This window comes from Helobdella robusta, assembly GCF_000326865.2.
Source record: "Helobdella robusta unplaced genomic scaffold HELROscaffold_94, whole genome shotgun sequence".
Lineage (NCBI taxonomy): Eukaryota > Metazoa > Annelida > Clitellata > Rhynchobdellida > Glossiphoniidae > Helobdella > Helobdella robusta.
In genome coordinates this window covers 388,516-406,757 of record NW_008705537.1, presented here as the reverse complement: position 1 = coordinate 406,757, position 18,242 = coordinate 388,516, and the positions used below count along the sequence as shown (strand labels likewise).

Below are 18,242 nucleotides of genomic sequence, written 5' to 3'. Positions count from 1 at the left end.
TTTATAGGTAATGTTGTGTATTGTTAATATTTAATAGTTAATCCTGTCATAATCTTTTTACATCAATGATTGACTACAAGTTTTTTTTAAATTAAAAAATCTCGATTGTTTCCATATAATAAAATTAAGATTACGCTTTATGTATGTATGTATGTATAGTACATTGTGCAATGTAAGCACAGTAAATGTATCGAAAAAAAATGTTTGCCGCGTTGTCTCTTATTATATCACACACACACACATACACATATGTATATATAAATAAACACATATACACAAAGACGAACAAACACATACACACAAACTAAAAAAACTGCTATTGTGAACACTTGAAAGATTTTCTGGGCCTACGTACATTTTTACAACGGGAAAGTAACCACCATTCACTATGTGATTATATATATATATATATATATATATATATAGTTATATATATATATATATAAGTATGTGATTATATATATATATGAGTGTGTGTGTGTGTGTATATATGTGTGTGTAATTATGTGTATGTGTGTGTGTTACTACATAATAAACTTAATAAGAAAGAATTCAAATGCATAAATAAGGTTAAATTTTAATGTCAAACAAACACACATACTCATACATACACATACACAAACATACAATTGCTAAAAGCCCGGTCGTACGAGATCCTGAAACCAAGATTAATTAGCGAGTCGGGTATCAAATGATAGTTTTTTTATGGCTATTGTTTTTAACCAAGGACACGTACGAACAAATGCATACACAAACAAACACACACATATACATACATACACACAGTGGTAGATCTAGGGGGGGGGGGCGGGCCAAGGGGTTAAGGTTTACCAGTTGTGAGCAATTTTTTAATAGAAGTCAGAAAAATGACCGTTTTATGTTTAAAACCGACCAAAAAAGCTTGTCAACAATACCACCACAAGTCTTGGCTCCTCCGTAGAAATTTTGCTCACTAGATCAGCTATTGCATACACACACAGACTTCTAATGGAACAAACTTCGATATCAATATTTAACTCACACCAATTGGCAACAAGCAACTTGTACCAAATAATTACGATTAACAGCTAATAACTATATAAAAAATAATTTAAATTATGAAACATAAAAAAGTAAATTCTGATAAACATTTAATAGAAAATAAAATAATCATGATGGTATGATGATGGTTCGAGATCACGTGAAAGTGAGAGTGCGTCATTTTTTTTGTCAGCGAAGCCTATATACATGGATATATATATAACTATATATACCCAATCTAACTATATATAACTATTGATATCCATGTATATATAACTTTATATATATCCATGCCTATGTATTGGATCTATGAAATCTATGTAATGAATTATTTTAATATTTTAATATCGTGTGCTTTTATATTTTATTATATTAATACGTGTACTATATATATGAATCATGTATATAAAATATAACATATTCTTTATATATAATATGGATATATAATATATATTTATGAATATATATAACATTTATATGAAATTATCTACATATGTATCTATGGAACATATGGCCATACATATAAGGTATAGAAATTCATACAAAGGCACATCTATAAATAAATAATGTTGAAATTCTTTGCTATGTTAAGCTGCCTGGCCGTCGAATGTTAATTAAATGGTGTCTTATTACGATTTAAATTCCCTGTTTTCAGTCACTAATTTATCGGTTTGGGTTTTGTTGTTTTAATTTTAAATTGAATGAAATCTATGATTCGAAATTTGGCAGTTTGCTAACTATTACTTCTATAGAAAAGAAAAGGTTATTTATTTGTTTAATTTGTAATACTTATTATTCTAATTTTATTAATTAATTTAATTTTTTACGTTTTAATTGAAATTAGTTATTAAGTATTTGATTTAACTTTAATACATTTATGTATTAATAATTAGATAATATGAAATAAAATGCTAGAATTCATTTTTTTTTAATTCATGGTTTTGTTTTGTAATTTTGAATTTAGCAATATAAAATAAATAAATAAATAAAAACAAAAAGAATCTTCAAGTCAACAATTATTTTATTATAAATATTATTTTATTTTTTTTTATTATTTCTGCCTCTACACCCTGCAAAGTGTAATGTATTGTAAATAATTGGTATCCCCAAAACCAGGTTACTGGTTAGGTTAAGTAAAGGGAGTTACATCGTTTCACTTTATTTACACAGTATATTTATTTGTCATAACTATCATTTACTAGTCAAATAGGCATTTTTCACCATGACAAAATCATAGTAATTAAATTTATTAACTTTAGTTAAGTTAGCATTTTAATATTTAACAAGATTATTAATATTAGTTCCACTAAGCCGTGTTTGCTAATTAATAATGGGCATAATAATTAACATTAACCTGATGTGGAGTGTAATGGTTAAGGTTCTTGACACTGCTGCTACAGAAACTGGGTTTAAATACAAAGTGACCCAGTTTAACATGTGCACTGTGTTTGATTCATTATGTGATTCATGTATATTTATGATTGTTTGTCACAGTGCAATTTGTGTGGTGCATTACCATTGATTCACTGTGTATACCAGGGGTGGGCAAACTTTTTGCTGGGAGGGCCGCATTGAGAACTATTTTACCTTTGAAGGGCCGCATATGTACTTGAATAGCAAACTTTTTTGGACCTAGGGGAGAATTTTTTTAAGATTTGTGGCTTCTTTTTTTGGTTATAATATCTGGCTGATGACCTTCTCTTGGCAAACAAGGCCTCACTGGCCGCATAAAATAGCTTCGCAAGCCACATGCGGCCCACAAGCAATAGTTTGTTCACCCCTGGTGTATACACAATTACACATACTCTGTGTGTTTGGTTGTTTGTATTACTGAGTAATACTGGAATAAGAATTGTAATAAATTACTAAAAAATGTTGCACAACATTTGTTTCTCAACACTTGAAACACTAAGCTAAACTAGGCCACGACACAATTTAATTTATAAAAAGTTATCTGGTTCATTCACCCTTGAAACACTAAGCTAAACTAGACCACAACACAATTTAATTTATAAAAAGTTATCTGGCTCATTCACCTTTGTCCTTAAAAATTAAGTTAGGTAGGATCATAGATTATATAATGTTATTTATATCTCCTGTAAACGGATTGGCTAGCAAATTATGGTTATAACAATATGTCTGTGTATGTGTCTTGTTATGTATTTGTATATGTATATATGCATGTGATGCTGGTTATGTATGTGTATATGTATATATTATTATTAGGTTATTCACTCTATTGACATTCCTCAGAGGATTGTACTGTTATTAAATGCCATGTTGAACAAATAACTTTTTAACTCTCTTCTGAAATCTTTATATATGCATGTGATGTTAGATTTCTATGTATACTTTTATAGACGTTTTTTGTGTTTTTTATAATTTTTGTATTGTATTTTTGTACTTTTCAACTTTTCCGTTGTATGTATATATATATACAATGGAAATATTCATGTATTTATGTATGTTCATGTGTATATGTGTGCGTGTGTGTGTCTATGTGTGTGTATGTATGTGAAAGAAAGAGAGAGACTGTATAAGTTATTTAAATTTTATTATTTATGAAATTAATATAAATTCATGATGAGATTCTTCTTTGTATTGCATAGATGAAAATAAAATATATAGAAAAATACCAGAATTTTTCAAACATTACAGGAATTGACAAACGAAGAACTGTAAAAAAATCTCTAAAAAAAAATACAAACAAAACCAGGTTAAAAACTTAGATCATGCCCCCAAGAAACGTCGAATTCTCTCCTGATTCGGAGGTGCCGGTTAAGCAGGTTGTCGGTGAAGGTGATCAAGTTGTGATTGAGAAGCCGGCCCCAACGATAATCGTCTGGAGAAACGTCGTCTGGTTTGCCGTGCTGCATCTGCTGGCTCTCTACGGGCTGTATTTGTTGCCACAGTGTAAATTTTACACTATCCTTTTTGGTTAGTGTCTGCTTTTTGTGTTTTTATTATAATTATTGCTATATTATATTTGTATATTCATTCATCCATTCATTCATTCATTCATTCATTCATCCATTCATTCATTCATTCATTCATTAGTGCTTTCATTCGTTAGTGCATACATTCGATTGATTGTTTGATAATAATGCTACTGGCAATTTTTAAAAACAACGGTTTCTATATTACCACTTTGCCACTGCTACCATTTTTATTACTACAGTAAGACTGACAATCTTACTCACTTGTTTTAAGAACAAGCTAAAAAAAATATTTAGCCAATAAAAACTCAGTTAACAATTTTTAATTTGATCCGTTTTAAAATTTGACTCGTTTTTATCTCTCAAGATGGCTTTAGATAGATAACTGGCAACCTATAGAAGACATTAATTATCTTTTTGGCCTCCAGATTGTTTCATTTCTTCCTGATTCGATTCTGTTTTATTTGATATAACGAATAAATTGATTGGATTGCGATTGTTGGTTATTATTACTATTTGTTAACCTATACTAGTACTTAAAAAATGATCACCATTCGATTACTACTACCAATACTACTGCATTACTATCATGATAACTGATAACTAATACTATCAATGGTTACTACTGATACTACAATACTAGCAATGATACTATCAATAATTACTACTAATACTACAATACTTATAATGGTACTATCATTGATAACTACTGATACTAAAATACTTATAATGATACTATCATTGATAACTACTGATACTTCAATACTTATAATGATACTATCATTGATAACTACTGATACTTCAATACTTATAATGATACTATCATTAATAACTAGTGATACTTCAATACTTATAATGATACTAGCCATAGGATTGTACTACATGAGTGCGTTTGGCATAACGGTTGGCGCCCATAGGCTGTGGAGCCACAAGGCTTACAAGGCCAAGTTGCCGTTGAGGATTTTTCTCGGGATTTGTAATTCTATGGCTTTTCAGGTCTTTGCTGTTGCTGTTGTTGTTGCTGTTGTTGTTTCGATTTGATATTAACAATTTTTCGAAATCGTCGTACGTCATCATCATCCTCGTCCTCATCATCATCATCCTCATCGTCATCATCATCGCCATCATCGTCATGGCCCTCAACCAAAAACAGAACGACATAATCGAGTGGTCGCGAGATCACAGACTGCACCACAAATTCAGTGAGACCGACGCCGACCCGCACAATGCCAAGAGGGGTTTCTTTTTCTCCCACTGCGGCTGGCTCATGTGCAGGAAGCACCCCGACGTTAAGGAGAAGGGCAAGGATCTTGACCTCTCTGACCTCTTTGCTGACCCCGTCTGCGTTTTCCAGAGGAGGTGGGTCGGAATGTGGTATTAGTGTAAGTGATGTAGTAGGGTCAGGGTCACGCATGCATTGATATAATATCAATATTTTTCATCAATCTTTAATTACTTTAATCTTTTTTTTTATCTTCTCCCACAGGTACTACCTTCTGTCGGTACTGCTGCTGTGTGTCATCATCCCGACCGCGGTGCCCTGGTACTACTGGGGCGAGTCCCTCTGGACCAGCTACGTCGTCTGCGCCATCTTCCGCTACGTTGCCGTCCTGAATTTCACCTGGTGCGTCAACAGTGTGGCCCATCTCTGGGGCAACAAGCCGTACGACCGCCGCATAAACCCCGTGGAAAATATCGTCGTCACGCTGGGTGCGGCCGGCGAGGGCTACCACAACTACCACCACGTTTTCCCGTCTGATTATGCGGCCAGTGAGCACGGTTGGACCATCAACCCCAGCACGGTTTTCATCGACTTTATGGCCGTTTTGGGGCAAGTTTACGACAGGAAGGTCATGGATAGGGAGGTTATCGAGCGCCGGAAGGCCAAAACTGGTGATGGCTCGAAGTGGTTTAATTTGTTTTGAAACTTTGTTTGGTCTTTGGGTATTTATTCTTTGCTCTTTTTTCAAAAGTTATCATTCGAGAAGTTGATTGACGGACGTGTGTATGTGCGTGCTTGCGTGTGTGTATGTGTAGTAGTAGTAGTAGTAGTAGTAGTAGTAGTAGTAGTAGTAGTAGTAGTGGTAGTAGTAGTAGTAGTAGTGGTAGTAGTAGTAGTGGTTGTGCGAACTCAAACTGGATCCATATAATAAATTAATATATATATATATATATGTAAGGTAATATATATTTACATGTATGCGTGTACGAGTTAATGACTTTAAACTTTATTAATCAACTTGTTAATGCAATTAACTCTAATGTAATAACTTTTTAATGTTGTAGTTATGGTTTTCTTCTTTTCAATAAAATAAATGTTATGGTTGATGTTATCGTTTATATGGAGAAAAAAAACTACGAAAATAATTTTCATTGTTAAATTAAATGACTTTGAAAACTTGTAAGTTCAACTGGAATGTTGCATCTGTGAGCTTATTTTCTTTTATTGTAGCTACATATAAACATTATGCTCATGTACTACTTATGTGTTGTATGTGTGTGTGTGTGCTTTTGTACATGTGTGTGTGTGTTTGTATGCTTTTGTACTTGATGTGTGTGTGTGTGTGTGTGTGTGTATGCGTGCATTTGTACAATATGTCTCTCTCCCCTTTTGTGTGTGTGTGTATGTATGCATTTTTGCATTTGTACAATATATGTCTCTCTCTCTGCTCTCTCTTTCTCTCTCTCTCTCTCTCTCTCTCTCTCTCTCTCTCTCTCTCTCTCTCTCTCTCTCTCTCTCTGTGTGTGTTTTTTGTGTGTGAGTGAGGTATATTTCGAATCTCTATGTTCAATATTTTCATCTATTATAATTTTTTTTCACCATATTATTTTTTATTTAAGCATTCTCTTCATATATCTACTGTTTATTTTATTTAATTTTTTTGGTAAACTTTATTTAACGTAATTTAATAGTAATAATATTATAATTATATTTGCTTTTATTTATTAATTTTGAGAAACGAAACGAAACTGAAAGTCATGGAAAAAACAATTGGTATAATTTTTGAGCTTATGATTTGCAGTATTTTGAAATTTAATTAACATCACATAGTGATTTACTAATTACAGCTAATCTACTTATAATTATTAATTATTATGATTAGTTTCAATTAATTAATTAATTAACTAATTATCTAATTATTTAATTATAACGTACTAATAATAATCGTTAGTTACGAATCTATCATTAATGCTTCCCGTTGTTACTACAGTTTTAAAAAAGAGAATTTTTCATTCGAAAATTGCCTTGGTTGCTTTTTATTGTTTTTATAACTATATATATATATATATATATATATATATATATATCCGTATTACATTTTCATATAACATATATATGTTTATTATTATGTAGAGTTTATAGGGTGCTCATTCGTGATGAGCTCATGAAGGCTTTTCCCCACAAAATTACTTCGAGTTTTTTTTTTACTGAAAACCGCTTCTTCAGTTTCATCTCTTTTCAATTCTTTTGGCAAACCGTTCCACATCATTGGGCCGTACGTTGCAGAACTTCTTGAAGCCCGCGGTATATGGAAATCATTGTTTTGGACAGACCTCAGAACCCTCCTACTCTCCTCTTCTCGATCGATGATGTTGTCCTGCATGAATCTATTGAGTATTTATTGCCGGGGGTGTCTGTACCCTTGCAACATCTTTGCATCATTTATAGAACCTTGAAAGGAATTTTGTCTTCATTTGGCAGCCAATGTAACTCACGAAGTACTGGCGTCACATGGTCATATTATGTGAAAAGACATTAAGACGGTTTTTGCATGAAAAGCCTATTACCATTACACTCTTTCTAGGTCCAGAGAAAGTTTTTACTCTTCCTAGGTTCAGAGAAAGTTTAAGTTTATGGAATCCTAAACCTAGTACGGTTATGCACAAATGAATGTCCGTGTCCATACGAGAGAGCCAACCCGGCGATTTAGCTCGGGAGACGAAGGCTGGGCAGTTCTACTTCCAAGAGTGAGCGCTTATAAGCGTACATGATGATGATGATTATATATATATACATTATAGATTATATGTTTGAAGGAGAATTTTTACCATAATTTTTACAAAATTGTATGAATTCTACCGAATTGTTTGGCATTAATCAATTTAAAGTTTGTCTTTTCAATTTTCCTTACTAAAATTTTCTGCTTTTAATGAATTGTTGGCATTAATCAATTTAGAATACGTATAGATTGTATATGTATTCTATTTTATTCTATATATGCGTATGCGCTTGTTAACTATTTTATAAAAACAATTTTAAAAAATCTAGAATGTTCTTTCTATGGCAACAGTGTTTAAACGAGCGATAATATAAGTTCGACACACAGCAGATGATGTAAAAAGTGCTAATTTTAAGTATCTAATATTCAATTTTGTGATTTTATTGATTACGCGATTAAAAATGACTAATTTAGAGATATTTTTCTGCTTTTTATGCTTTTTTTCGTTCATAAATTCGACTTCTCTTGTGAACAAGGAACACAAAAAAGAAGTATATTTTTTCAAATAAAAATATTTCAAAATTTTTTACTCTAAACTAAATATCACTGTGCTTTCATATTTGAAAATTATTTCTTCAAATTTATAAATTTCATCTTTTCACAATCTTCTTTATCCATGTCTGGCCCATAAAATCCTAAAATTTCTATTTCAATTCAGTTTTTTAATTTTTTAAAGTTTAAATTATTAATTTTGCAAACATATTTAATTAAACAAAATATTTCAGGGGCCCACAGATGCCTTACTAACCAGTGAATCACTAATTTTTATTTCGACACTAAATGGGACCCTCTATGCCGTCCACCAATCCACTGGGGAGATAATATGGAGCCTCAAAGAAGGTGCCAACATGCACCCTTTTATGTAATTCTTAATAAATTCATAATTTAAAACTAAATGCTCCATTTTAGTTTAATTATTTTTTCACAATTTAATTAAATCTAAAACTAATTTACGATTAGAAATTATTTACTTATTTAAAAATTAAATACAAACACAATTTAATTAAATCTAAAACTTCAACTGTGATTGAATTCTTAATGTTTGATTAGTGTGTAGTGTAGTCAGTCAATGTTAGTTTTTTATTATTTCTGAAATCAATTTAATTATTTTGTGATATTTAAATTTTAATTAATTTGCAAAATTAAATTTAAAAAAAAATTAACTTCACTTCCTACATTATAAAACTTTTCCTTCCCAACTCCCACAGATCCTGTACTAAAGATCCCAATTAATACTGGAAGAGGGTTTGCTTGCTTATTTCGGAAAATTTGTAAAAAAAATTTCTGCAAACTGAAAATTTCTCAAATACATCTTAAAAATTAAACATATAAATAAATTTTTTTTCATAATAAATTAAATATTAAATAAATTTACCAAAGAATGATTTTTTCAACTACCCCCCCCAAACAAAGGGGCCCAATTTTCCTGGCCAACCCAAAAGATGGGTCGCTGTACTCTTTCAAATTAGGTCAGGATGGGTTGAAGAAGTTGCCTTTTACGATACCCGACCTAGTTTCTATATCTCCGTGTAAGAGTAACGATGGCTTGCTCTATACAGGTACCCACACACGCACACACACACACACACACACACACATATATATATATATATATATATATATATATATATATAATTTTATAATATATATAACTATAATTTTCAAGGGTATAAAAAGGATTCTTGGTTTTCGGTTGACCTACTGACGGGGTCAAAAGTTCACGTCCTAAATATGGATGGCCCTCAAGAGATCTGCCCCTCTAACACGGCGTCCACCATTTTTATCGGCCGAACTGGTGATGATGATGATGATAATGTGGTGATTATGATGACGACGACGATGATGATGACGTGATGATGTTGTAATAATAAACTGTGATTGAGAATAATTATAATGATGATGGTGACGACGATGTTGCTGTTTATGATGATGGTTTGAAAAAAAAAATTAAAATCTTGAAAACGAAATTTTCAGAATATACCATCGTTATGTTTGATGGCCAATCAAGGCAGATTAGGTAAGCTGGCAGATGTTTCTTTTTCATCATCATCGTTGTCATCAGCATCGTCATCATCATTACCATACCAGTTTACTTCCTCATTATCATAATTTACATCATCATCATTATCATCGCAATTCGCTTCCTCATTATCATAATCTATAATCATTACTACGAAAGCAGACCTCGTTGATTCATAGTAATAATTCATTTGTGTTCTCATTTTTTAAACCCGTAGTGGGTTAACCAGACGATATTGTTGTGTAGTGTACGCTTCAACCTCATTAACATAATTTATTCATAGCCACCACAGTCTCGTTAGCTTGACTGCAGCTTTTGTCCAACACGACTGACCTAATTAATACGCAGGCCCCAGACTATCGGATGCTATTTTTAACCTCATTATAATAATTTATTCGCAACCCTGATGACGCCCAATCGCAGCTGGAACGCAACATTCATGGACTACTCCTCGCACGTGGCAATGGACGCTGAGCCCAGTAGCAGCAGCAACAACGACGATGACCTTGACATTCACCACTTCGCTTCCAGCTCTAGCGGGCACCTCGTGACCATGGATACCGTATCCGGTCGGGTCAAGTGGTCCCACCAGTTTGATAGCCCCGTCGTCGGGATTTATTCCCTGAATAGCGAGCACGTTCTGGTGACGCGCTCCTTCCATACGATGGGGCTCGAGACTTTGGCACATCTCTCCTCAAATACGGTCGGCGAGTCGACTGAGTGGGTGGACAAGTTCATGAGATTGGATGAGTTTCAGGATAACTTTCAGTAAGGGATTGATTTGTTTTGTTTTGTTTTTTGCTTACATCTGTGTGCTTCTTCTCTCTGTGTGTGTTTGTTTGTTTGTTGTGTGTGTTTGTTTGTTTGTGTGTGTGTGTACATGTGTGTGTGTGTGTGTGTGTGTGTGTGTGTGTGTGTAGGCGCGTTCGTTTGTGTATGTGTGTGTGGTTTTAAAATTGTTTGAATTGGCAGATGATAGATTGGTTAGATAGATAGATAGAGTTAAAATTTGTCTGCCCCGCCGATGTATTTGTCACATACTTTCGTTTTTATCGACCTGACTTTAGTCATACTCCAGGTAACTTCCTAGAAATCACATTTAGTATCGCCACAATTTATTTATTTATATTTATTTATTTATATATATATTTATTTATTTATATTTTTATTTATTTATTTATATCTTTATTTTTCGACTAAATATGGGGCCGGAGCTCTTCAAAAGTAGTTGCGATCGAACTTGTCTGCTTTCTTATGTAGCTAGCTGTGGCCCATGGTTATTACTAATATTATTATTACTGTTGTTATTGTTATTATTATTATGTACCCAGACCAATTAATTTTATTTGGTCTGACCCTTTTCATGGAAGTTTAATTAACTCCGTAGTATCGTCGTCTTACCCAATTTACTGCGATAGGAACACGACTTGAACGAAATTTAATGCTGATTCTATTTCTCTTTGTACCCATTTAAAGTGTACGGCGAGCCTTGTAGGATATTTATACAATTTACATTACAAGTTTTATTATTTTAGATTTTTAATTGCAATGTATGTTTTGGAATGAAAATAAAAGGATGTTTTCATTATTGTTATTATTATTATTTAATTTGGTCGAACGATTTTAGAAACAATTTAATAAACTCTGTGTTATCATCATCTTACTCAATATATTGCGATAGGAATAATGAATGAACCTTATTTTTATTGGCTATAATCCTCTATTTGTACTCATTTTTGTCCAGTGATGAGCAAATTAGACTAACAGCTTATTAATTTAAATACTTTATTATATTAAACATTATTTTATATCTATCTTTATATTCATTTTGTGATATTTGATAAAATAAAAGCGGTGTTCCCATTATTATCATTATTATTATTACTGTTGCTGTTGTTGTTTCAGTCCAACCCTGTACATTGGAAAGAATTCAGTATCGGCCTACGCCTTGCCATCTTACGTCGACGATTCAACAGTCACCATTTCGGTCATCTGGAAACTTTTCTACACTTTTTTCTTCGTTTAATTTTCATTTAATTTTAATTTGATTTAAAAGTTTTTTTTTATTAATGGATTTTAATAAAAATTCTTATAGACTCAATTCGTCCGAACGGTTTTGTTGATTTTTGTTTCCTTTTTTTTTTGTTGGAAAACGAAAACATTCTAGCCGAAAACGTTTGGTAGACCGCTATTGGAAGGGCCAGATCTAAAAATACCGTCCAATCACAGTGAGTTCTTGAATAAGAAGGCCAATCAAGAAGCGGATCGTAATAAAGAGGAGGGAGCTAAGACGGTCTTTCTTATTGGTTAATAATCTTTCGAGTTGAGATTTTTTTTATTTTTTCAATGTTAAAATCTAATTAATTCAATTATGGTGAATAGCATCTTAATGTGAATAAACGTATCAATAAAAAGTTTATTTTAAATTAGCCAATAAACTTTCATGAAACTAGGTCACCATGAAGTGCCTGACCTATCAACAAGATCTAATGTAGACCGCCTAGCGGTCAAATTAATAGAGCACAAATCTCAACAGCCGATCATTGTTAAGCATCCAGATGACCTAGATCCCTATTCGCTGACGAATGGCAACGCCAGCTTCGCTATTAACCAATCAAATGCCTTCGATATGTCGCATGATCATTATGGATATCTTACCATCGTCACGATATTTAACGCTGTGATATTCTCTTGTTTTATGACTTTTTTCGTGATACATTATTTGGTGAGTGGATTAGGGGGTGATTGGTTGGTTGTGATTGGTTGGCTTGCTGGTTGGTTGGTTGGTTGCGATTAGCTGGTTGGTTGTTGGTTAATTGATTGATTAGTTGGTTGGGTTAAGGTTTATACATTATTTATTATTTTTATCACTACTACTACTGCTGCTGCTGCCGCTACTACTACAACTATTAATATGAGCATTTGTATAGCGCCTTACTTTACCACCTTGCTGTTATAAGACGAGTTTACATAATGTTTGTACTCATTTCAGAACAAAAGAGAGTCATCAGCGTCGTCTGATAGCAACATTTCACCTAGTAAGTTTTAAAGTTTTACACACGCGACACGCACACACAAAACATACAACACGCTCACACACACACACGCTCACACCTCTAATAAAAACTTTTGATTTATTTTACCCTCGTCATCTTCTTCATCTCTCGCCCAAGTTATAAAAATAGAAAAGATTTCCTACAACAAGAACGAAGTTCTGGGTCAAGGTTGCAACGGGACCTTCGTATATAGGTCAGGTCATGTTCCGTAATAAGAATAATGATAATAATAATAAAAACGTCATGAATATTATTAATAATTAAGACTGAAATTATATGGATGTAGGTCATAAATGAATTCTGACGTAAGCAGATAGCATACTAGTGGCCCACTTTGTACTTACAATATGGATAATATATGAATAATATTAACAATTAATCAATCAGTTAATCCTCGTTTATAGTCTCCATCCGTTACTGGTCGGAATATTATTAATTAAGATTGAAATTATATGTAAGTGGGTCGCGAATTAGTGACCTAATTTTTGTTTGTTGGATACACGATGACGAGCAGGGGCATGTTCGAGGGTCGTCATGTGGCAGTGAAGAGGCTGCTGAACGGCAACGTGGATGTCGCCAACAGGGAGGTCGCCCTCTTGAAAGAGTCAGACTACCACCCCAACGTCATCAGATACTTTTGCATGGTGGGTTTTTCCAGCTTTCGGTTTTCCAGCTTTCGATTTAGTCGACTTGTTACTCATTCATGGTTGTTGGAAGTTTGTTGTGGAGGCTTTTTAAGATGCAATTTTGGATGTTGTAAATAAATCCTTAAGGAGGAGGCTAGCACTCACTCATTCATTCATTTATTCATTCATTCTTTCATTCGTTCATTCATACTAAACTTTTATTTAGTTTCTTTGTCGTTATTATTAATTAGTTGTTGAAAGTTTCTTGTGGAAATTTTCAGATGTAATTTTTGTTTATTTTTTTTTATTCTGTTCTATAGGAACAAGATCAGCAGTTCAACTACATCGCCCTTGAACTTTGCCCTTTCACATTGCATGACGTCATTGAAATGGGTTTGAGTGCGTCATGTGACTTGGATCTCAGGGATGTGCTCAAGCAAATGTTATCCGGGATTGCGCACCTCCACTCTCTCAACATAGGTTTCCATCTTATTTTTTCCCGATCGAGTTTTTCAAATTACTTTCTACCAAATCAGTGTTTTCCGAATGACTTTTCCCTAACTTCAGTGCACAGAGACGTGAAACCCCAAAATGTCCTCCTCTCCTGCCCGACTCCCTCTACAAAGTATCGCGCCATGATTTCAGACTTCGGCCTTTGCAAGAAATTATTGCCCAATAAGAATTCAGTTTCTAAAACAACCGGGGCAACGGGCACCGATGGTTGGATAGCGCCAGAAATGTTCTCGACCAATCCGAAAACGGTATTTGCTTAGTTAAGTTATTCATCGCCAATTTAACACACGTGCGTTACACTGATTTACAATGAATAACACTAATTTACACTGACAGTTACTAATTTACATGAGATTTACACTGATTACTCTAGTTTACACTGGTTTACACTGAATTATACTAATTTACATGCTATTTACACTGAATTACACTGATTTACACTGAATTACACGAATTTACACCGAATTACATTAATTTACACTGGTTTACACAAACCCAAGATGACTAAAGCAGTCGACGTGTTCTCCTGTGGTTGTGTGATACATTATGTCCTCTCTATGGGAGTCCATCCGTTTGGAGACGCCATCAACAGGCAGGCCAACATTATGAAGACCTCTTTCAACTTTGATTCCTTGACTGGCGAAGGTGTGTGTGTGTTTGTGTGTGTGTTGAGTGTGCAGATTTTGTAGTTGCTTCAAGTAAGTCATGGGTTTGTTTAAATTTTAAATTTTATTTTAGAAAGTAATTCCACATTTAAATCCACTTTTAAGACAGGGAAACGGCTAAGAACCTCATAAAGAGTATGATCGACCAAACTCCAGAGAAGCGCCCAACTATTAGCCAAACTCTAAAACACCCACTCTTCTGGTCCAAATATAGACAACTCTCTTTTTTTGAGGTTGCCGACTAACCTAATTAGGAGCTAGATAAATCATTTTATTTTTGAATATTATATATTTTGCTTACTTATTTAGACTCTTTGAGGTTTCTCACTAAATTAGTTAGGCGCTAGAAAAGTCTTTTTATTTTTAATATATCATTTTTTTGGTCGCTTATTTAGATTCTTTGCGCTAGATAAATCATTTTTTTTAATGTTTTATTTTTGATAGCTTATTTAGGTTCTTTGAGGTTGATCAATAATTAAACGCTTAAAACAATATCTCATTTCTAAATATTTGAGTTTCAGCTGATGATTAAGCATTAAATAAATCATTTTAGGGTTAAATATTTGATCTTTTGGAGTGCTAATTAGCTTGTCATTTGTATAGCGCCAAGTAAAATTTAAAAATACACACATACACACACACATACAAACATAAAAACAATAACATTCAAACATATATACATAAACAGAAACATATACAGCACGCAAACATACAAATACACACACGTATGCAGCACTACCATACATACACACAATCGATTTTAGCTCTCTCATAGCTTTTATCAACAAGGGGACCATACATACTCACATATACATAGAAACATACATACTCACACATTCACACACGCAAACACACACACACACATGAACACACACACACACATACATACAAACATACACATGAACACACACATGAACACACACGCACTTGGACACACACACACGAACACACACACACGCACACACACATGCAGGAAGTCAGTGACAGGCTAGAGAAGAAACCGGATGATGATATCTACGTCATCAGGCTTGAGAGCAACGGCATGAAGGTCGTCCATTTTGATTGGACGAAGAAGATTTCATCAGATTTCATAGCTGGTAAGTTTAATTCCACCTTGTACATTGTTGTAGCGCTTAGACTTCGGGAATGAACTAGAACCTTCCGATATCTAGGCTTAGCTCCCGAGAAGCGTCTGTAAGACAGGCATATAAAGATAAATACGCGCGAGATACTGTATAGTGACATTGTATGTTTGATGGTGGATAGAGGTTGGTTGGTTGGTAGGTTGGTCGAGAGCCAATTTCGACATTTGAGTTTGCATTGCATTTCTATCGTATTTGCGATTACTGTCAGTTAATTGTTGTTCAGAAATCCAGTTTGACAGTTTGTGACCATTAACTTTTATCGGTAAAATTAATTAACGTTGATTAATTGATTGACATTGATTGATTATCGGTAAAATTAATTAGCGTTAATTAATTGATTGACATTGATTGATTATCGGTAAAATTAATTAGCGTTAATTAATTGATTGACATTGATTATCGATTTGTAAATGGAATGATAGTTCGACACGTTTGTCGTGTCGTTATTTTCCATTGAGGATAAAACGGACTCATCGTCGACCGGCCAGTTATAACAATATTATTAATTAATTAATTGATTAATTTATTTATTTAATTAATTGGTTAGGTGGCTGGTTGTTTAGTTGGTTGGTTTGATGTTTGGTTGGTTAGCTAGATGGCTGGTTGTTTAGTTGGCTGGCTGGTTGGTTAGTTAGTTGGTTGGTTGGTGCCGGCTTTTTACCGTTACATTATTATTCCCGTTATCATTTTTATTATTATTATTTTTGTTGTTGTTTTTGTGGTTTTATTTAAAACAGCATCCTACCTCGGGGAAACTGGGTCTCTGGATGCTAAACGAAGATTGATTGATTGGTTTCCGCAATTTTATTTTCTTTCTTACCCTTTAATATCTTTATTAAAACGTGACTCTGCAGATATGAGGAAGTTTCGAACTTACAAAAGGCACTCCGTCAGAGATCTTCTACGAGTTATCAGGAATAAAGTTGGTACCAATCATCCAATCAATCAGCCAATCAATCATCCAATCAATTACTCAGTTAATCAATCATCCAGTCTGTCAATAATCATAATGCTCGCTCTGAGCATTCAATTATAATGCTTTCAGCCAGACAATCAATCAATCGATTGATCAATCAATAGATCAGTCAGTCAATTAGCGGAGCCAATCAATTATTCAATCAATCAATAAATTAATCAGTCGATGGATCAGTCGACCAATCAATCCAGTCAGTCAATTAATCCAGTCCGTCAATCAATCACCCAATCAGTCAGTCAATCAATCATCCAGTCAATCAATCAAAGAATGCATGCAAGCATACAAATCCCCACAGAAACATCACTACAGGGACCTGTCGGCCGAACTGAAGGAGTCCATTGGAAGCATTCCAGACGGATACGTATCCTACTTCACCTCCAGGTTCCCGCTACTTCTCATGCACACGTACGACGCCATGGAGATGCTGAAGGACGACCAGGCTCTGGCGCCTTTTTATTAGATGAGGAACCATTTTGGCACCTTCTTATCAGAAGAAGAACCATCTTTGGAACCTTTTTATTTTTATTTCTCTCTCTCTTTCTCTCTGCCTAATTTTTGGCCATTTTACTAATCTATTATATACATGTGGAGTGTTACAGTTCTCTGCTATCAGAGGAACCATTTTTGGTACCTTTGCATGGTTGCATGCTTTGATGAAACTGGGCAGATATATTAACTATGTTGCCCGAAGAGCCATTTTGGTACCTCTTTGTGGTTAATTTTTAATTAACGTTTGTGACGGGAATTTAGAAATACAGCGAATTTGAGACGGGTGGTTCTGTCAATGTTTCTCTTCTCCAAAATTTGATCTATTTCAACCCGTGAGGTTTTAAATTTTTATTGTTGATGTTGTTATTAATAATTTTGCCCATTATTATTATTATTACTATTATCTCATTTAAATTATGTAAAAGTTAGATGTTATTAAGTAAGTTAGATACTTTGGACGCTATCCAATCGGCTGTTCCATTTTTTTTACTTTGTATATGGTATCCTTCCGTGTGATTAATTACATAGGATACATCCATTTATTTTGTTGCTGTAATTAATCTATCTATCTATCTATCTATCTATCTATCTATCTATCTATCTATCTATCTATCTATCTATCTATCTTTATACGTATATATATATATATATATATATATATATACGTATATACATATATACGTATATATATATATATATACGTATATACATATGTAGCTAGATTTTATGTTTCTTTTTATTATTTGTTACTCGATGTATTTGTGGTTTATTTTCATTCATTCGATTATTTAATTG

At 33.4% G+C, this 18,242-nt stretch overlaps 2 protein-coding genes across 2 annotated transcripts; both read left to right on the top strand.

The window, feature by feature from the left end:
• Positions 1–1,582: 1,582 nt before the first annotated feature.
• Positions 1,583–6,282, top strand: HELRODRAFT_104475 (hypothetical protein). The gene is made up of 6 exons (XM_009033606.1): positions 1,583–1,783; positions 3,739–3,950; positions 4,822–4,952; positions 5,110–5,315; positions 5,443–5,984; positions 6,012–6,282. Exons 3-5 carry the CDS (start codon positions 4,839–4,841, stop codon positions 5,879–5,881), a joined length of 759 nt encoding a protein of 252 aa, XP_009031854.1. The 5' UTR covers positions 1,583–1,783; positions 3,739–3,950; positions 4,822–4,838; the 3' UTR covers positions 5,882–5,984; positions 6,012–6,282.
• Positions 6,283–8,242: 1,960 nt separating this feature from the next.
• Positions 8,243–17,827, top strand: HELRODRAFT_116619 (hypothetical protein). Its single transcript, XM_009033605.1, has 20 exons — positions 8,243–8,448; positions 8,683–8,797; positions 9,166–9,202; positions 9,371–9,516; positions 9,624–9,752; positions 9,932–9,974; positions 10,401–10,709; positions 11,883–11,964; positions 12,145–12,283; positions 12,431–12,687; positions 12,989–13,124; positions 13,151–13,226; positions 13,545–13,677; positions 13,980–14,139; positions 14,227–14,420; positions 14,673–14,817; positions 14,943–15,070; positions 15,811–15,934; positions 16,837–16,904; positions 17,254–17,827. The coding sequence occupies exons 1-20, from the start codon at positions 8,359–8,361 to the stop codon at positions 17,416–17,418; spliced, it is 2,676 nt and encodes an 891-aa protein (XP_009031853.1). The 5' UTR covers positions 8,243–8,358; the 3' UTR covers positions 17,419–17,827.
• The last annotated feature ends 415 nt before the right edge of the window (positions 17,828–18,242 follow it).